The 18,093-nt window shown below is 42.4% G+C and overlaps 1 protein-coding gene across 3 annotated transcripts in view; it reads left to right on the top strand.

The window, feature by feature from the left end:
• ap3b1a (adaptor related protein complex 3 subunit beta 1a) overlaps positions 1-18,093 on the top strand; it is a 358,394-nt gene that overhangs the window by 261,319 nt on the left and 78,982 nt on the right. For all 3 annotated transcript variants that reach the window (XR_005461652.1, XM_038805547.1, XM_038805548.1), the window contains exons 23-24: positions 11,207-11,438; positions 13,474-13,558. Coding sequence is in view for 2 of the 3 variants with exons in the window: in XM_038805547.1 (XP_038661475.1) it covers positions 11,207-11,438; positions 13,474-13,558 (317 nt within the window). In the remaining variant the exon portion in view is untranslated. The remainder of the gene's footprint in view (positions 1-11,206; positions 11,439-13,473; positions 13,559-18,093) is intronic.

Here is an 18,093-nt window from a genome sequence, read left to right as displayed (position 1 = left end):
GGTGACTATTTCTTGCATCAATCACCTCAGCTTTAAGTTGAAGCATAATAGATCCCCTCAATCAACATTTCCAAATGCTTTATCACTTGTTCATAAAAAAGGGGTGAAAAATCAAAGATCGACTGCTAAGTCAAGGTTAGGTAATTTGTTCTGAATTATAGTTACATTTACACTAAGAGAAGAGAGTTTATAAAATAAGGTCTTGCTAGATGTCCATTTTGTCAACTGGTGATGATATGCAGTTGAAGCTAAATTCAGACCTTGAAAAATGACAGCATTGTTGAGCTGTGATTCTGGGCAAGATAAAGCAAAGATTAAGACATCACTTATTGACAGACAAAATGAGTTAACCAAACTGCTGTGATGAATATCCAGCTTGTATCTGCAAGGTCAGAGTAAATAGCATTACCTTTAAGAAAATATAAGTTGACCACACGTTAACACACCTTTAAATTACAGCAGCTTTTTGCATCTATTATTCCTTCAGTATTTCATTTTTATCGCCCTACATTTTCAAATGGCTCTGTACTACTTGCTATATATGACACAGCTACTAAAGCAGTGCAAATATATTGATTAAATTATTGGGACTGCTTTACAGTTTGAGGTTTAGGAATTACTTTGGAATCTTTAGTTAAGTATGGAAGGCATTCCCTTGGATTCAGTTTGACTTATATTCATTTATATTTGCAGAGGGTTGTGTTTTTCAGGATTTGAGGCTGTGCAGATCACTGTTCTGATTTTGATATTATATGCTACCTCTAGCTTTATATAATATGAAATCAAACAGCACAGAATGAGGCCACTCTGCCCAATGTGACAATGCTGGCTTTTTGAAAGATCTGTTCAATTAGCCTCACTCCCTGATCTTGCCATAACCTTGCACTTTTTTCCCTTTCAAGTATATGTCCAATTTTCTTCTGGAAATTACTTGAATCTGCTTTCTCCACCCTTTGAGGTGGTGCATTTTAGATCATAACCTGTTACATTAAAAATACATTTTATTTACCCTAGTTGTAATTGTCATAAATTAGTTTCTGATAAGTCACTATTTTCATGTTCCTGTTGATATAGAATATTATTATAGCAACCTTAGAGCGCTTTAATATGGCCATCATGTGGCAGAACCAATCCACTTATTGCACTTGCTTTTAAAATGTTCATTTAATTTCTGGGAGTATTTCAGTCCACTGTTAATTTTCTGGTCCATTTGCACTTGGTTACTTGGGTGGCGTTTTTGTATGTAAATTCAGCCACTGTATATCATCCATTCTGGTCTACTCCTCCGCATACTTGAAGCTGTTTTTCCACTTTACTTTTTGGTCAGAGAGTCTGTATCTCAAAAGTGCAAGTTTGTGTGGGCGGCACGATGGCACAGTGGTTAGCACTGCTGCCTCACAGCACCGAGGACCCAGGTTCAATCACGGCCCCGGGTCACTGTCCGTGTGGAGTTTACATATTCTCTCCATGTCTGGGTGGGTCTCACTCCCACAACCCAAAGATGTGCAGGGTAGGTAAATTGGCCATGCTAACTTGCCCCTTAATTGGAAAAAGATTTGTATACTCCAAGTTTAAAAAAATCCCTACAGTGCAGAAGGAGACCATTCGGCCCATTGAATCTGCATCGATCCTCTGAAAGAGCACCTTACATAGGCCCACTCCCCCACCTTATCCCCGTAAAGGATAGGGATGTAAGGCAGGTATTCAGGGAGGTGGGTGGAATCTTAGAGCTAGAACAAACTGTGAGTTATTATCTTTGGGTTGTTACCCATGCCGCATGCTCGCGAGATGAGGAATAGGGAAACAGTTGAACACGTGGCTACAGGGATGGTGCAGGAGGGAGGGATTCAGATACCTGGATAATTGGGGCTCATTCTGGCGCAGGTGAGACTTCTACAAACGAGATGGTCTACACTTGAACCAGAGGGGTACCAATATCCTGGGGGGGAAATTTGCTAATGCTCTTCGGGAGGGTTTCAGCAGGGGGGTGGGAACCTGAATTGTAGCTCCAGTGTGCAGGCGGTTGCGAGTAGCGAGGTCATGAGTAAGGTTTCAAGGTCGCAGGAGTGTACCGGCAGGCAGGAAGGTGGTTTGAAGTGTGACTACGTCCAACGCCAGGAGCATCGAGGAATAAGGTGGGTGAACTTGCAGCATGGGTTAGTACCTGGGACTTCGATGTTGTGGTCATTTCGGAGACATGGATAGAGCAGGGACAGGAATGGTTGTTGCAGGTTCCGGGGTTTAGATGTTTCAGTAAGCTCAGGGAAAGTGGTAAAAGAGGGGGAGGTGAGGCATTTTTAGTCAAGGACAGTATTACAGTGGCATAAAGGACGTCTGATGAGGACTCGTCTACAGAGGTAGTATGGGCTGAGGTTAGAAACAGAAAAGGAGAGGTCACCCTGTTGGGAGTTTTCTATAGGCCTCCGAAAAGTTCCAGAGATGTAGAGGAAAGGATGGCAAAGATGATTCTGGATAGGAGCGAAAGTAACAGGGTAGTTGTTATGGGGGACTTTAACTTCCCAAATATTGACTGGAAACGCTATAGTTCGAGTACTTCAGATGGGTCTCTTTTTGTCCAATGTGTGCAGGAGCTGTGTGCTTTCTAGAGCAATATTTGAACAGTCTGCCATATTTGAAGATTGAGTCAGGTTTTCGGCTGGATTACAAGGTGAGGAAAAAAACGTTTGGTAGTGCTTTTACCTTGAATGTAGAAGAAACAGCGAATGTTAACTATAGAATAGTCTTGATGGCAGCACTGAATTTGAGTTTATATGCTTCCACTCTAAGTTAAAGGACAAATTTGCACAGATCTGTTATGTTTCTTTTGATTTGGGGGGCGGGGGGTAGTTGGGGCCAGAGAATGGATATGGTGAATATCGGAGAGCAATGGATACACCCAAATTGAATTTCTTGTTGCTGTTTTTCTCCCCATGCCCAGAGCTTGATAATTTACGAATATAAAAGCAAAATACTGCGGATGCTGGAGATCTGAAATAAAAGCAGAAAGTGCTGGAAATCTCAGCAGGTCTGGCAGCATCTGTGGAGAGAGAAAAAGTTGGCATTTTGAGTCCATGTAACTTCTTCCAAAGAAGGGGTCACATTGGACTTGAAATGTTATCTCTTTCTATCTCCACAGATGTTGCCAGACCTGTCACAATTTGGATGGATTTGTTTATTGTCACGTGTACAGAGGTACGGTGAAATGTATTTTTCTGTGAGCAGCAAAAGCATATAATTTAGTACATGAAAAGAAAATTAAATAAAACAGAAATACATAATAGGGCAACACAAGGTACACAATGTAAATACATAGACACCGACATCGGGTGAAGCATACAGGAGTGTAGTATTAATCAGGTCAGTTCATAACAGGGTCGTTTAGGAGTCTGGTAACAGCGGGAAAGAAGCTGTTTTTGAATCTGTCCGTGCGTGTTCTCAGACTTCTGCATCTCCTGCCCGATGGAAGAGGTTGGAAGCGTCAGTAAGCTGGGTGGGAAGGGTCTTTGATTATGCTGCCCGCTTTCCCCAGACAGTGGGAGGTTTAGATAGAGTCGATGGATGGGAGGCAGGCTTGTGTGATGGACTGGGCTATGTTCACGACTCTCTGAAGTTTCTTACGGTCTTGAGCCAAGCAGTTGCCATACCAGGCTGTGATGCAGGCAGATGGGATGTTTTCTATGGTGCATCTGTAAAAGTTGGTAAGACTCAGGGTGGACATGCCAAATTTCCTTAGTTTCCTGAGGAAGTATAGGTGCTGTTGTGATTTTCCAGCATTCTGTTTATATTCCTAATCATTTATTGTCGTTATCTGCTTTAACACTTCAAAAATAAACATGCAATCCAGTGTGAAATATCTTTTTAGAATCTAAGATAAATTATATTCAGTGTAATCTTCATCCATTAATTTAGCAACCTTCCCAAATGATTCCAAATACATGAATGAAGCAAGTTTTAAAACATGATCATTGGGACCCCATAATGGTTTCTGCGCTTCTTTGAACAATTATATTACACCCAAATATTTACCCAACTCTAGTTGTAACTGATCTATGATTTCCAGGTTTATGTCTTGCTATTTCTTTGCAAATATAGGTAATAGTTTTAATATTCCAGCACTTAATCACACTCTAGGCAGGTTCTAAATTCATTCCCAGGATCAAGATATTACTGGCAGGTCCGTCATCTCTTACCAATCCCTAGTTGTTCAGAGGTGGTGAGGCGCTACCTCCTTTAACCGCTGCAGCCACCGCAGCCAATGTGATGAAACTACTTTGACATCTTTTGCAATTGCAGTAGAGACTGTTGACTTTTAAAGAGAAATTCAAACACCCAGTGACTAACTGAAAGAAATTATGCCTCAATATTCCTCAAATTAAAATAAATGAATTTACTATACAAGAAACAAGTAAAGCAAACACTGCTAAATAAACTCCTTCAAGGGTGAATACTTGTGTTTTACATAAAAAAGCAGAATAAAACATGATCAAATATACTTTACACTAGAATTCTCAACTGAACTCCCCTTTTTTCCTCATGACTTTCCCCCATAAATTATTTGGCTACTCAGCAGACTCTTGAAGATTTATTCACTTTTCTTGGAACCAAACCAAAGATCGGCCACAGCCTTCTGGAATTCACTTGATTTCTCTTCATTGTTCCAGCAGCTCTCCAAGATAGGAAATTTCATGGGGTCCTTCCTTTAGCTTCAGCGAAGCGATCCTCAAGCGTATCTTCAAAACCTCACCACTGTGGATGGACATCTCAGTCCAAACTTGGGCTTCACTGTACTCTTGCTTAGTGCTTCACGTCCGAAATATCTTTGATTTCTGCTGGCACTTTTGCTTCTGGTATGCAGCTGCTTTTCAGCTCCTCGTAGGGTCTTCTCCTTTCTCTGCCTGCAGAACCTGGGGCTCACAGCCACCAACTTTTAGCTAAACTTAAACCTAAAGACCTTCTGTTAAAAGCCCACAGACAACTTCCTGGCATTCCAAACAAGGCTCCATCTGAATTACTCATCTCGAAAGCATCAGAGGTTAGTTGATATGTCCATATCTTTTTATTAAATCAGTAAAAAATATATAGAAGGCCAAATGGTACAGACACTCAGGATATCCTACAAACAGGATATCCTCCCCTCTACCAATGTCTGGGGTGGGGGGGGGGGGGGTGGGGGGGGATACTCTGATTATTAAAACAGTTCACAACATGTTTCTATAAAAAACATAGTCAGAAGTCTTACAACACCAGGTTAAAGTCCAACAGGTTTGTTTCAAACATTAGCTTTTGGAGCAGTGCTCCTTCCTCAGGTGAATGAAGAGGTATGTTCCAGAAACATATATATAGACAAATTCAAAGATGCCAGACAATGCTTAGAATGCGAGCATTTGCAGGTAATTAAGTCTTTACAGATCCGGAGAGAGGGGTAACCCCAGGTTAAAGAGGTGTGAATTGTCTCAAGCCAGGACAGTTGGTAGGATTTCACAAGCCCAGGCCTGATGGTGGGGGATGAATGTAATGCGACATGAGTCCCGGTTGAGGCCGCACTCGTGTGCGGAACTTGGCTAGAAGTTTTTGCTCGGCGATTCTGCGTTGTTACGCGTCCTGATAGTTTTTGATTTGATGTTTTTGATAGCCTTGGAGAACGCTTACCCGGAGATCTGAGGCTGAATGCCCTTGGCTGCTGAAGTGTTCCCCGACTGGAAGGGAACGTTCCTGCTTGGTGATTAGAGAATCCTTTGAACTACCATTATTTCAGAAGTTGTAGCAATTTCTAAAGTCCAGCATTTTAATAATGTAACAGTGCAACTTCAATCTTCTCAATACTAAAAATTACTTCTAAAATATTAGTATGAAATATGAACTGGATGATTATGGCATGGTGCTGTTCGATAGGAAGTTCCAAGGTTTTGACCCAGCAATAGTGAAAGAATGGCAATCTGTCAAGCCAGGGTACCATGCGTCTTGAAAGAGAATTTGAAAATGGAGAATCCCATTCACCTGCTGACCTTAACCTTTTCGGTGGTGGAGCTCATAGGTTTGAGAGGTGGCTTGTTATGTTCACTATTTGTAAAAGACAGGAGAACCGGAGATTTAGCTGGTGAGGTCTGTAATTCATGCTCAATGATGAAGGGATTTGCACTGTTGATCCTGGAATTAGTCCACTGAATAATGGCCTCCAATGTTTTGGAAGTCTGACTCCTTTTATTTTGAAAGCTGTAAAGCATTATTTTGAAATACATTGGGGGCGATTCTCCCAAATGGAGCCCAAGTGTTCGCACGGCCGTGAATGCCGTTTCACGACGGCACGAACCGGGCCCGGGTACGACCTATTCTGTCCCCCACAGGAGTACAGCATGGCGCTGGAGCGGTTCATGCCGCACCAGCCTCCTTTCCCGACAGCAAATGGGTGCCACGCCTACCCGTGCATGCGCAGTTGGGCCGCGCCAACTGCACGCACGCAGGGGACTTCTTTAGTGTGCCGGCCCCGACTCAACATGCCGACGGTGTTCAGGGGCCGGTCGCGCGGGAAAGTAGGCCCGGGGGGGGGGGGGAGGGGAGCGAGGCCGGCGGGCCGATGGGTGGGCCCCCATCGCGGGCCAGACCTCATCGGAGGGGAAACCCTCTTCTCTCTCTCCCCCCCCCCCACACAGGCCGCCCCCCCGACCGTTCACGCAGAATTCCTGCTGGCAGCGACTGGGGTGAACGGCGCCGGCGGGACACTGTCGTACACATGCGGCCGCTCGGCCCCTCCGGACCGGAGAATCGGCGACCCGCGCGCCAACTGCGACGCCGAAAATGGTACCAATTCTCCACACCTCGGAGAATTGCTTGCCAGCGTCGTGGCGCGGTTGAGGCGATTCTCCGGCCCGGTGCTGGGCTCGGAGAATCGCCCCCATTGTGCATCTTACCCTACCATGAAGAAATTTAAATTTCTCTTGCCAAGACTATAACGGGAAACACATATGGAAAAGGAGAGGCATATGACACACGTTTGTTTCCATTAAGATTGCCCTTCACAGACTGGCCTAGTCATTTCTTTCCTAGCCTCTGCATTCCTAGCCTAGAAGTATTGAGGCTAATTATGTCATAATTCTGGTCTGACTAAGATCAGCAATTAGCAAACTCTGCACAGGTCAGGTTGAACTTGGTTCCTTCTAGTGCAGGCTGTCGTCCTACACAGAGCCATTAAGTTGCATGTATTATCGGACCTAGATATTAAAGGCCACACTTCTTCAACCACACATCTGATATGTGGACTCCTGAAAATACTTTTGTAACAGTTTTATATTCACCAAATGTCCTTGATACCAAAAACATTGAGGGGCGAACTTAGTATTTGTTGCCATATGCTTCTATTTTATGCTCAACACCACCACCTTGTATTTCACTTCTGTTGATGTATTCTCCGTTTCAGCAGAGGAAGGAGATGATTAACAATAATAATCGCTTATTGTCACAAGTAAGGTTCAATGAAGTTACTGTGAAAAGCCCCGAGTCGCCACATTCTGACGCCTGTTCGGGGAGGCCGGTACGGGAATTAAACCCGCTCTGCTGGTCTTGTTCTGCATTACAAGCCAGCGGTTTAGCCCACTGTGCTAAACCAGCCCCTTAGGGGGTGAAAATAGCAGAAATCTAGTCACTGGCACGCAGGCTGTGGAGGTGACACACGATTTTGATCCAGGTTACTTAGCATATCTCTCTGCTTTTGAATAGAAATAGTTGAAAATGTTACTCCAATCAGAACTTTTCTAAAGAATTAAATTTTGGGCAGGGATTCTTGCGCTGTGCTCTTTGATTGGTATCCATGTATGAAGGCTATTTGGCCTGCAAGTCTGGGGGCCATTTTGTTTAATGTTAATTCTTTCCAATAGACCACCTGTGGTGCTGCTCATGGAAAATTAGGGCCAAGTGTAGCCTTTGAGTGAAGCTTTTGTAGAGGATGGAGATAATTGAATCAGAATGTGCATGCATCATTCAGTCCCCATTTTAAAGTCATACATTGTGGTATTTTTATATTTCTGTGTCCCCATTTACAATGGCAACTGACGATGTAAACCTGTCAGACAATTAGCCCATCTACTCTTCTCCTCTCCCCCCCCCCCCCCCCCCCCCCCCCCCAACCCCTCTCCGGCCCGCCATTGGGCAAAAGGTGCATATATAGCACAACACTTTTTTTTGTCAATTTTCATTGTGAATGTGGGCACACAAATTTAAAATGGGATAGGTTGACTCAATGCTCACAAAACTATTAGAAAATATATAAATTGTGGAGATGTATGAATTTGGATTTTTGTTTTCAGTGTCTGAAAATTATCCATCATTTGGGAGTTTAGTTTCATGTTGTTTCATGTTGGTTTGAGAATTTTGCAGAGAGTGGTTTTGTGAGAAATCTGCTGGGTAATATTTCAGATTTTCTTGGGGTTATCTTGAAAAATAAAATTTGTTTTTGGATCCTTTAGGTATAATCCTTGTGAAAAATGACTGGAACAGTGAACTGTTGATTATTAATGAAGCAATGGCATCACCTCATAAAACTCAGCAACTTGCAAATAGATTTTTATTTCATACAAAATACACAAATTGTTTGAACTATTGCTTGCACTAACTATAAGTGACACTAAGTGCTTTACAAACAGAGCCACTGTAAGTTACCATTACCTAAAAATGTATGTGGAGGCAGTACAGAGCCTTTAATTTTCAGAGATGCTTAGTTGTGCATTCAGTAATATTATTTCCAGTTAACCTAATTTAGTTGATTGTGCTACCTGTTGTGTTTAAGGTTTTACTTTGCTGTCAGATTATTAGAGACCTGTCTATTTTCCTTTTACAAAATGCTTTGAAACCTCCTTCAGTTTTTTGAAGGTAAGGCTTAAGAGCTTCTGTAACGATAGACTTGGAAGATTCTGTGAACAGCTGTCTCATAAATTAATTATTAGTGACAAGTTTATATTGCATAAATCTAAATGAGTTGAGAGTATGGTCCATTACCAGCTAACTGCACAAGGTATTTGTCATTTTACACTCTTCAGTTATTTTTTAGTGAAGTGTTAAAAATGTAAGACTTTTCTTTTGGATGACATTGAGAGATGCTGTCTGTTTCTAGGAGAGGTAAAGGCCCATATAAATGTTTCACTAAACCTAAGTGTTACTCATTTGACAGTTATGTGCGCTGTCATTCCACGGGCTATTTGCTTATCGCAATAAACAGATGAAATATGTGAATGGTCTATGGTGGCCTTTCAGTGCATCAAGCCTTTTGGGCCCTGTGATTTTCTTCATAGAGCAGTCTGCGCAAAACATTCCAAGTGATATGGTCAGCAGTTGAACGGGAAGAGCCCTTGCAAAGTCTAACTGCTGAGAGGATAACGTATGATGGGATTGCAAAATATTTTTAAAGATGGTAGTTCACTCCCTGTAAAACAAACTAGGCATTGTCATTTTAAGACTCCTTAAATAAATTTACGAGTATTGTGTACAGCAGAAGTAATGGATAAAAAAAATAGCCACTCAGTACTCAGAGTTTACGTTTATGCATTGTCGAGAAGAAATAGCAGCAAAAGCTAAGTGTATTTTTTATTTGCTGATAGGGCCTTGGTTGCAATCTATGAATTTTTCAGGGGTGTATTTTCTTTTTAAGGGAACCATTTGGGAATACAGAGTAGATTAAAATGTGTTTGAAGTTGCTGTAATTCTGCTTTTGCTGCTGACTAGCTTGCTCGACTACACGAGCAGGTCAGCCACCTGTCCACATCCGGAGATTGAGCAAAGGGTTAAAAAAAGAGAAACGTGCAACAGTATAACTTATTTGTTTGTTTTTGGATATATTAACTATATTGTTGAATCATAGACTCTTGCAACTTATTGAAAGAACCATCCAATTCGTCCCACTCTTCAACACACTATCCATAACCCAGCCAATTTCTCCGTTTCAAGTACAATAAATATCCAACTACATTTTGAAAGCTGCTATTCAATCTGCTTCCACCACTTTTTTCATCTGGTAAATTCCAAATCATTATAACTCACAGCTTAGAAAGAGTACATGTATATCTTTCCCGCTGCTCTCCCAAGATTCTTTTTGCCAATTATCTTAAATCTGTGTAAGCTGATTACCAACCCTCCTGCTGGTGGAAGCAGTTTCTCCCCATTTTCGCTTTCAAAATCCCTCGTCATTTTGAACACCTCTAATAATTCACTCTTTAACCATCTTTGGTCAAAGGAAAAGATTCTAGTCTTTCCACATAATTCCTGATATCATTCTGGTAAATCCCCTCTGGACTCTCTCCAAGGCTTTGACATCCTCAAAGTGTGGTGCCCAAAATTGGACACCATGCTCTATCAGAAGCCTAACTGGTGATTTATAAATGATGTGGAGATGCCGGCGTTGGACTGGGGTGAGCACAGTAAGAAGGAGCCGTGCTCCGAAAGCTCGTGTTTGAAACAAACCTGTTGGACTTTAACCTGGTGTTGTAAGACTTCTTACGGTGATTTATAAAGGCTGAGCATAAAGTCCTTCATTAGTACCCTCTACCTCAATTTATACAGCCAATAATATTTATTATCAAAATCTCGCCAGCTTGTTCTGTCACCTTTCAAAGCTTTGTACATGTGAACCCGAGCTATTTCTGTTCTCACAAGCCCCTTTAAAAATTATACCATGTAATCTATATTGAATCTTATTTGTTTCTTCCAAAATGCATCCCTGCATCACTTTGCACTTGGTTGCATTAAATTTCACCAACCATGTCCACCTATTTCACCAGTCTGTGTCCTCCTGAGGTCTGCTAATATCCTCCTCACTGCTGACTACATTTCCAAGCTTTGTATCATCTGCAGACTTTACACCCCAGTCTGGAAAAAACAATTGTTCACCACTACTGCCTGCTTCCTATCTCTTTAACACTGTCCCTTTAATTCCAATTGGTTCATGTTTCTAGCAAATCAGTTATGTAGCACTTGGTGTCAAAAGCTTTCTGGCAGTCCATCTGCACTTCTTCAGCTTGATGATCCGGGTTTTGAATTTGGGACAGGAGGACTCGTCAGAACCGACGTATTAGAATTTCTTTTTTGGATTTAACTGTGGAAAATGCAATAAGTTGGGGATAGATCTGATTCAGAACGATTGATGTAAATTGAAGAATGAAAAGTTACAATATTGTGTGTTACTGTTTGTACTATTTAAATTCCAATCTTTTTTGCTGTTTAGGTGACCACTCCAGTATTTGTTCCTGCAAAATCATACTCACTACTTCACCGGATGTCTGGAAAAGGTCTTGGGGCGGAGTATCACTTTCCACGTCAACCATGTATTTACAACACACAAATGGTGTCTGTTCAGATCACATTAACCAACAGCTCTGAGAAAGAAATCCGGAATATCCAAATAGGAGAACGGAAACTTGCATCCGGGATGCAAATGCATGATTTCTATGAAATAGGTACTGAAGTACAACATTCTTATACAAGTCTTGCTTTACATTTTGTAAGATTACACTGTTTAAATGCTTATTTTGGGCAGCCACTAGATTTCCTTAGAGATGAGTTGAAATCAAACTAATTTTGCTGTATTATCAAATGTGATTAATAATCTAAACAGTTTAAAGTTGGCATTTTCTTAATACAGTGGCATGAAATAAGCATCATACAAGTCCAACATTTTGACTGAAACTAAAATTACAATGGAGAAGTTTCAAAAATAAAGCGACTGTGAGGGCTTTGGTGAACTTAGAACGTAGAACATACAGTGCAGAAGGAGGACATTCGGCCCAACGACCCACTTAGACCCTCACTTTCCCAGGTTCGATTCCGGCCTAGGTCACTGTCTGTGCAGAGCCTGCACATCCTCCCCGTGTGTGCGTGGGTTTCCTCCGGGTGCTCTGGTTTCCTCCCACAGTCCAAAGACGTGCAGGTTAGGTGGATTGGCCATGATAAATTGTCCTTAGTGTCAAAAATTGCCCTTAGTGTTGGGTGGGGTTACTGGGTTATGGGGATAGGGTGGAGGTGTTGACCTTTGGTAGGGTGCTCTTTCCAGGAGCCGTTGCAGACTCGATGGGCCGAATGGCCTCCTTCTGCACTGTAAATTCTATGATCTATGATCCCCGTAACCCAATAACCCCTCCCAACCTTTTTGGACACTCAGGACAATTTAGCATGGCCAATCCACCTAACCTGCACGTCTTTGGACTGTGGGAGGAAACCAGAGCACCCGGAGGAAACCTGCGCAGACACTGGGAAAACGCGTAGACTCCGCACAGACAGTGACCCAGTGGGGAATCAAACCTGGGACCCTGGTGCTGCCCCAAGGTCATAAGCTGTCAAGACGAAACAGAGCAAAAATATCTCTGATTCCTGCTCTGTGTATTTAACTCATATCGTGCTGTTGTTGAGGGGAGTGGGAGTAGTAGGAGTAGCGGTGTGATGGGATAGGAGAAGAGAGAGGATGTGGAAAGAAAATTGGAATTGGTCTCAGTATCTTTGTGTTAGGCTGCAGCCCATGTGTTTAATTGCTACTTGCCAACAGCCAGTGGAAATGCATTTGTGGATCTCAGTTGAACACGAGAATGGCTTGACTCTGTTTTGGAATGTTCAGTAACCTGACAACACTTGTGTTGCCACAGATGAGGAGAATAATCACCCGAACAACACCAAAGGAACATGATTTTCTTTAATGCAAGAGATATGGAGTATAACAGTGAGCAGTATTGGTGTCCTTAAATTAAGAATGGATATACTTGCATTGGTAGCAGTTCACTTGCGTGATTCCTGGAATTAATGAGATAAGGTCGAGAAGATTGGGCCTGTACGATTTGGAGTTTAGAAGAATGAAAGGTGAACATATTGCAGCATGTTGGATTCTGAGAAGGAAAGGGTAGATGCTGTGAGGTTGTGTCCTCTCATGGGGGAACCCAGAACTAGGGGATACAGTTTCAAAATGGGCAGTCTCAATACTGTGATGAAGAAAAATTTCATCCAAGTTGTTAGTCTTTGAAATTTTCTTGGGGGAGCATTGAAGGCTGGGCCGTTGAATATAATCAAGGCTGAGGCTAACCTTAACATTTTTGATAGACATGGGAGGAAGGAGTATGGGGGTCGGGCAAGAAAGAGGAGTTAAGGCCACAATCAGATTAGCTAAGATCTTATTTGAGTGGAGGAGCAAGCTGAATGGACTGAATGTTCTTCTCCTTCAATCCTCTATGATCTTATGACGAGATACTGGAGTGCGATCAAATTACTTAAAACAGTAAAAGATGAGAAAATTGTTTGTGAAAGATTGGAAAAAGAAAAATACATTTTAAGTGTCAAGAACAGTTAAGTTGTAGCATTTAACTGCTTGTTGTCATGGAATCCTGGAATGTTACTGCCGAGGAGGCCATTCAGAATGCTCATCATTTCTGTTCGGGTGGAAAAGTAAACTGAAATTATCTTCCATTACCATATGTACAACATGCAGAAATATATTTTTTCTTGTTCCAGAGTGCCTTGAGCCTGGAGCATCAAAGACAGTCTCAATGGGCATTGACTTCTGTGATTCCACACAGGCTGCTAACTTTCAGCTGTGGTAAGTCAGCCAATATATCACTCATTGATCTTTCTCCTGAAATATTTCAGATTTGGAGCCAATCACTTATTTGCATGCATGAACATTGAGTGAAAATATAGCAATTAAGGAGAGATTGCCTAGGTGCAAAAGAATGGGCCCTTGCCTTTGATGTTTAGAAGAATGAGAAATTATCTCATTAAATCAACTAAAATTCTGAGAGGAGTTGACAGACTAAATGCTGAGTGCCTGTTTCTCCTGAGTGTAGATTCTAGAACTAGGAGTCATTGTCTCAAGATTGGGGATCAGCCATTTAAGACTAAAATGATAAACTACTTCCCTTGGAAGACAACAAATCATTGGAATTGTCTACGGGGAGAAGGCAGGAGAATGGGAATGAGAAAAATCCCAGCCATGATTGAATGACGGAGCAGACACATTGGGCCAAGTGGTCTAATTCTGCTCCTGTGTCTTATGGCCTCTCAGGGGCTGTGGATGCTCATTGACAAAGACCCATTGATCACTGTATGAGGCACTAAAGGGATCGAGGGACATGGGGATAGGACTGGAAAGTTGAAGTGATGTAAAAAGTTCAAACGAATGCATAGCAGGATTGATGGGCCAAATGAGCTATTCCTATTTCTTATGTTACATTTCTTAAGAGAGAAGGTGAATCTTTTATGTGCGTATATGGTGGCCAACAGGCATGAGGTGGGGACAGATTTCCGTTGGCAGGTTAGACTGAGTAATAGCCCCTTGGGCAGTAACGTGTCCGAATAGCTGTTCTATAGTTTGTATAATTAAGTATTTGTGGTAACTCTTCTAATCAGTACCCTTTTACATTTGTTTACCTCGCTCTAACTGGTTAGAGGATTATTTTTAATTGTGATTTAAATGTTCTATCTATTCCTTGATACTGAGGCCAATAACTCATTATTTATTAAGTAACACTTACGGTGTTGGGGAGGGAGTTTCAGGATTTAGTGAAGGAGCAGCAATTATAATATCAAGCATGGTGTGTGGCTTAGAAGGAAACTTGCAGGTGGTGGTGCACACACCCATATGTCTGTTGTCCTTGTCCTTCTAGATGTTAGAGATAACCAATGACTTGCAATAATGCTTAGGTATACACTTAATACAGTGCCTACAACCATATTGGATTCTTGACAACTTAAATATGTTTTAGTTCAGAACTTTGTTTTCAGTTAATCAAATCCTTTAGGTCCCAGGTTATTGTTCGAAATTGCCTTTTTCTCTTAAACGTACCAAGTATTCCTCAACATTTCATATACTTGACAAAAGATTTCCTATGCACCAAGATGTGAGTATGGAACAGGGTTGAAAGGCTGGCTGGGTTTTTCCTGCCAATTATTTTGGGATATAACAGTAACTTCACAGTAACTTCAATGCAGCATTAATGTAAGCCTACTTGTGACACTAATAAAGATTATATAACAGTATCCCATACTCATGATAAAACATTTGGCATTAGGGTCCCAGGTTCGATTCCCAGCTTGGGCCATTGTCTGTGCGGAGTATGCATGTTCTCCCCGTGTCTGCGTGGGTTTTCACCAGGTGCTCCGGTTTCCTCCCACAAGCCAAAGATGTGCAGGTTAGATGGATTGGCCATGATAAATTGCCCTTAGTGGCCAAAAAAGGTTAGATGGGGCTACGGTGATAGGGTGGAGGTGTGGGGATAGATAGGGTGGAGGTGTGGGGATAGATAGGGTGGAGGTATGGGCGTGGATGGGGTGCTCTTTCCAAGGGCCGATGCAGACCCAATGGGCCGAATGGCCCACCTCTTGCACTGTAAATTCTATGATTCTATGAAAATTGATCACCAGTCTTTCACCTAGTTCTCGAGGCAGTTTCATCACGTTTAAGAACTTGTTCTGCTTTAGAAGAGAAAACCCTTTTTAAACAAGAGTTCAACAAAAAGATTTGGGAAAGAAAATACTTAATGTCGGTAACATCTTGAAATTCAGAAAAGCTAATGATAGAGCTAGAACATAGAACATAGAACACTACAGCGCAGTACGGGCCCTTCGGCCCTCGATGTTGCGCCGACCTGTGAAACCATCTGAAGCCTATCTGACCTACACTATTCCATTTTCATCCATATGTCTATCCAGTGACCACTTAAAAACCCTTAAAGTTGGCGAGTCTACTACTATTGCAGGCAGGGCGTTCCACACCCCTACTACTCTCTGAGTAAAGAAACTGCCTCTGACATCTGTCCTATATCTCTCACCCCTCAATTTAAAGCTATGTCCCCTCGTGTTGGTCATCACCATCCGAGGAAAAAGACTCTCACTGTCCACCCTATCTAACCCTCTGACTATCTTATATGTCTCTATTAAGTCACCTCTCAGCCTTCTCCTCTCTAACGAAAACAACCTCAATTCCCTGAGCCTTTCCTCGTAAGACCTTCCCTCCATGCCAGGCAACATCCTAGTAAATCTCCTCTGAACCCTTTCCAAAGCTTCCACATCCTTCCTATAATGTGGTGACCAGAACTGCACGCAGTACTCCAGGTGTGGCCGCACCAGAGTTATGTACAGCTGCAGCATGACCTTGTGGTTCCGAAACTCAATCCCCCTGCTTATAAAGGCTAGCACACCATATGCCTTCTTAACAGCCCTATTAACCTGGGTGGCAACTTTCAGGGATTTATGTACCTGGATGCCGAGATCTCTCTGTTCATCTACACTACCAAGAATCTTGCCATTAGCCCAGTACTCTGCATTCCTGTTACTCCTTCCAAAGTGAACCACCTCACACTTTTCCGCATTAAACTCCATCTGCCACCTCTCAGCCCAGCTCTGCAGCTTATCTATGTCCCTCTGTATCCTATAACATCCTTCAGCACTATCCACAACTCCACCAACCTTCGTGTCATCTGCAAATTTACTAACCCATCCTTCTACACCCTCTTCCAGGTCATTTATAAAAATGACAAACAGCAGTGGCCCCAAAACAGATCCTTGCGGTACACCACTAGTAACTGAACTCCAGGATGAACATTTGCCATCAACCACCACCCTCTGTCTTCTTTCAGCTAGCCAATTACTGATCCAAACCGCTAAATCACCTTCAATTCCATACTTCCTTATTTTCTGCAATAGCCTACCGTGGGGAACCTTATCAAACGCCTTACTGAAATCCATATACACCACATCAACAGCTTTACCCTGATCCACCTGTTTGGTCACCTTCTCAAAAAACTCAATAAGGTTTGTGAGACATGACCTACCCTTCACAAAACCGTGTTGAGTATCGCTAATCAACTTGTTCTTTTCAAGATGATTATAAACCCTATCTCTTATAACCTTTTCCAACATTTTACCCACAACCGAAGTAAGGCTCACAGGTCTATAATTACCAGGGTTGTCTCTACTCCCCTTCTTGAACAAGGGGACAACATTTGCTATCCTCCAGTCTTCCGGCACTATTCCTGTCAACAAAGACGACATAAAGATCAAGGACAAAGGCTCAGCAATCTCCTCCCTGGCTTCCCAGAGAATCCTAGGATAAATCCCATCTGGCCCAGGGGACTTGTCTATTTTGACATTTTCTAAAATTGCTAACACCTCCTCCTTTTGAACCTCAATTCTATCTAGCCTGGTCGACTGAACCTGAGTGTTCTCCTCGACAACATTGTCTTTCTCCAGTGTAAACACTGACGAAAAATATCCATTTAATGCTTCCCCTATCTCCTCTGATTCCACACACAACTTTCCACTACTATCCTTGATTGGCCCTAATCTTACTCGAGTCATTCTTTTGTTCCTGATATACCTATAGAAAGCCTTAGGGTTTTCCTTGATCCTATCCGCCAACGACTTTTCGTGTCCTCTCCTCGCTCTTCTTAACTCTCCCTTTAGGTCCTTCCTGGCTAACTTGTAACTCTCAAGTGCCCTAACTGAGCCTTCATGTCTCATCCTAACATAAGCCTTCTTCTTCCTCTTGACAAGTGCTTCAACTTCCTTAGTAAACCACGGCTCCCTTGCTCGACAACTTCCTCCCTGCCTGACAGGTACATACTTATCAAGGACACGCAGTAGCTGTTCCTTGAAAAAGCTCCACATTTCGATTGTACCCATCCCCTGCAGTTTCCTTCCCCATCCTATACCTCCTAAATCTTGCCGAATAGCATCATAATTGCCTTTCCCCCAGCTATAATTCTTGCCTTGCGGTATATACCTATCCCTGCCCATTGCTAAAGTAAACATAACCGAGTTGTGATCACTATCCCCAAAGTGCTCACCTACATCTAAATCTAACACCTGGCCGGGTTCATTACCCAGTACCAAATCCAATGTGGCCTCGCCCCTTGTTGGCCTGTCTACATACTGTGTCAGAAAACCCTCCTGCACACACTGCACAAAAACTGACCCATCTATAGTACTCGAACTATAGTATTTCCAGTCAATATTTGGAAAGTTAAAGTCCCCCATAACAACTACCCTGTTACTCTCGCTCCTGTCAAGAATCATCTTTGCAATCCTTTCCTCTACATCTCTGGGACTATTCGGAGGTCTATAGACAACTCCCAA

The sequence above is a fragment of the Scyliorhinus canicula genome, chromosome 8 (genome assembly GCF_902713615.1).
Source record: "Scyliorhinus canicula chromosome 8, sScyCan1.1, whole genome shotgun sequence".
Classification (NCBI taxonomy): Eukaryota; Metazoa; Chordata; class Chondrichthyes; order Carcharhiniformes; family Scyliorhinidae; genus Scyliorhinus; species Scyliorhinus canicula.
This window is presented reverse-complemented; position numbering and strand designations above follow the sequence as displayed.